The 1,972-nt window shown below is 41.3% G+C and overlaps 1 protein-coding gene across 1 annotated transcript; it reads right to left on the bottom strand.

Moving 5' to 3' along the window:
- Positions 1-906: 906 nt before the first annotated feature.
- LOC136836247 (putative uncharacterized protein DDB_G0283223) lies at positions 907-1,452 on the bottom strand. Its single transcript, XM_067100252.1, has one exon. It carries the CDS (start codon positions 1,450-1,452, stop codon positions 907-909), a length of 546 nt encoding a protein of 181 aa, XP_066956353.1.
- Positions 1,453-1,972: the final 520 nt, after the last annotated feature.

Genomic DNA, 1,972 nt, shown 5'->3' with positions numbered 1-1,972 from the left:
GCTCCGTGCAAAGTCTGATTAATTGGGATCAGTACAGCAGTGACGTATATATATATATATATAAATATATATATATATATATATATATATATATATATATATATATATATATATATATATATATATATATATATATATATATATATATATATATATATATATATATATATATATATATATATATATATATATATATATATATATATGTAACATGAGCGCTTGCTCATGTGTAAATACGTTTTAACTGTTTGCATACTAACCATATGATTACAGACGAGGTTATATATCTCAGTGTATGTATGTATGTATGCATTTATGTATATATAACGAACGTACTTGTGTTTATGTATTACGGGGTGACATGACGCATGCCTAAAATTTTATGCATAAATTTAAGACATGCTAGCTACGATTTTTTTCCTCATTGATAGTTTGCATTCATTACTAAACTTTTCGATCTTATAGAGTTAAAATTTCAAGTAGTCTTTTCGACTCTCTCTCTCTCTCTCTCTCTCTCTCTCTCTCTCTCTCTCTGTCCCGGATCTACAGGAAAAAAAAAAAGAATTACTCCCAAGACAACTGCAGGATCCTTTACATTCGAACAAAGGACCAACGACCACCGATCACGTGCGTCCTATTATGCTCCTACTTTGCAATGCCCGCATTGCATTCCATCAGAGAAAAAAGGGAAAGAGAGAAAAGGACAAAGAAGAAAAAAAGAAAAAAGGGTCTCGGATGATGGATGCTGCTGCTATGGGTTTGGCCGAACTTCAGCCTTTTGTTCATAATTGACCGCGACCACTGCCACACCGCCTGATTAGACCCCTCTTTTATATAATAAAGTTTATTGAGTCGTGGGACAGCGGCGGTAGATCTCTGGAGCAAATTCTGCTCTCGTGCTGATGCTTACTTCTGTTGCTGTTTTGTTGCTGTGCTGCTGTTGCTGTTGCTGTTGCTTGTGCTGCTGTTGCTGTTGCTTCTGATGCTGCTGTTGCTGTTGCTGCTGCTGTTGCTGTTGCTTCTGCTGCTGCTGTTGGTGTTGCTTCTGATGCTGCTATTGCTGTTGCTATTGCTATTGTTGTTGCTTCTGATGCTGCTATTGCTGTTGCTATTGCTGTTGCTTCTGATGCTGCTGTTGCTATTGCTGTTGCTGTTGCTTCTGCTGCTATTGCTGCTGTTGCTTCTGATGCTGCTATTGCTGTTGCTTCTGCTGTTGGTATTGCTGTTGCTTCTGTTGCTGCTGTTGCTGGTGCATTCTTGTGTCGTTATTGCTGCTGCCTGTGCATTCGTAGGCAGCGGCTGTTGCATCTGCATCTGCCAGTGCATTCCCAGGTATCCGCTGTTGTGTTTGCAGTTGCCAGGGTATTCTGATGTTGCTGTCATTGTGTTTACAGCTGTTGGTTCATTCTCATTTAGCTGTCGTTGTGTTTGCAGCTGCCAGTGCATTCTCATGTAGCCGCTGTGGTGTTTACAGTTGCCAGTGCATTCTCATGCAGCCGCTGTTGTGTTTACGGTTGCCAGTGCATTCTCCGGTATCCGCTGTTGTGTTTTACAGTTGCCAGTGCATTCTCATGTTAGCTGTCATTGTGTTTACAGTTGCCAGTGCATTCTCATGTAGCCGCTGTTGTGTTTACAGCTGCCAGTGCATTCTCATGTAGCCGCTGTTGTGTTTACAGTTGCCAGTGCATTCTCATGTAGCCGCTGTTGTTTGCAACTGCCGGTGCATTCTCATGTTGCTTTCGTTGTGTTTGCAGCTGCATTGCAGTCTCTTGTAGCTGTTGGGTGCATTCTCGTATAGCTGTCTTTGCTCGTGCAGCTGCATTGCAGTTTTATGTAGCTGTTGGGTGCATTCTCTTATAGTTGTCGTTATGTTGTAGCTGCAGTGCGATTTCATGTGGCTGTTGGGTGCATTCTCTTACAGCTGGCTTCTGTGTTTGCAGCTGCACTGCAGTCTCATGTAGCTGTTGAGTGT

The sequence above is a fragment of the Macrobrachium rosenbergii genome, chromosome 56, assembly GCF_040412425.1.
Source record: "Macrobrachium rosenbergii isolate ZJJX-2024 chromosome 56, ASM4041242v1, whole genome shotgun sequence".
Taxonomy (NCBI): Eukaryota; Metazoa; Arthropoda; class Malacostraca; order Decapoda; family Palaemonidae; genus Macrobrachium; species Macrobrachium rosenbergii.
The sequence above is the reverse complement of the archived record's forward strand: the minus strand, read 5'-3'. Positions and strand labels throughout refer to the sequence as shown.

Coding starts and splice junctions, on each gene's coding strand:
- LOC136836247 (XM_067100252.1), bottom strand. CDS start 1,452: ATGAGAATGCACTGGCAGCTGCAAACACAACGACAGCTAAATGAGAAT.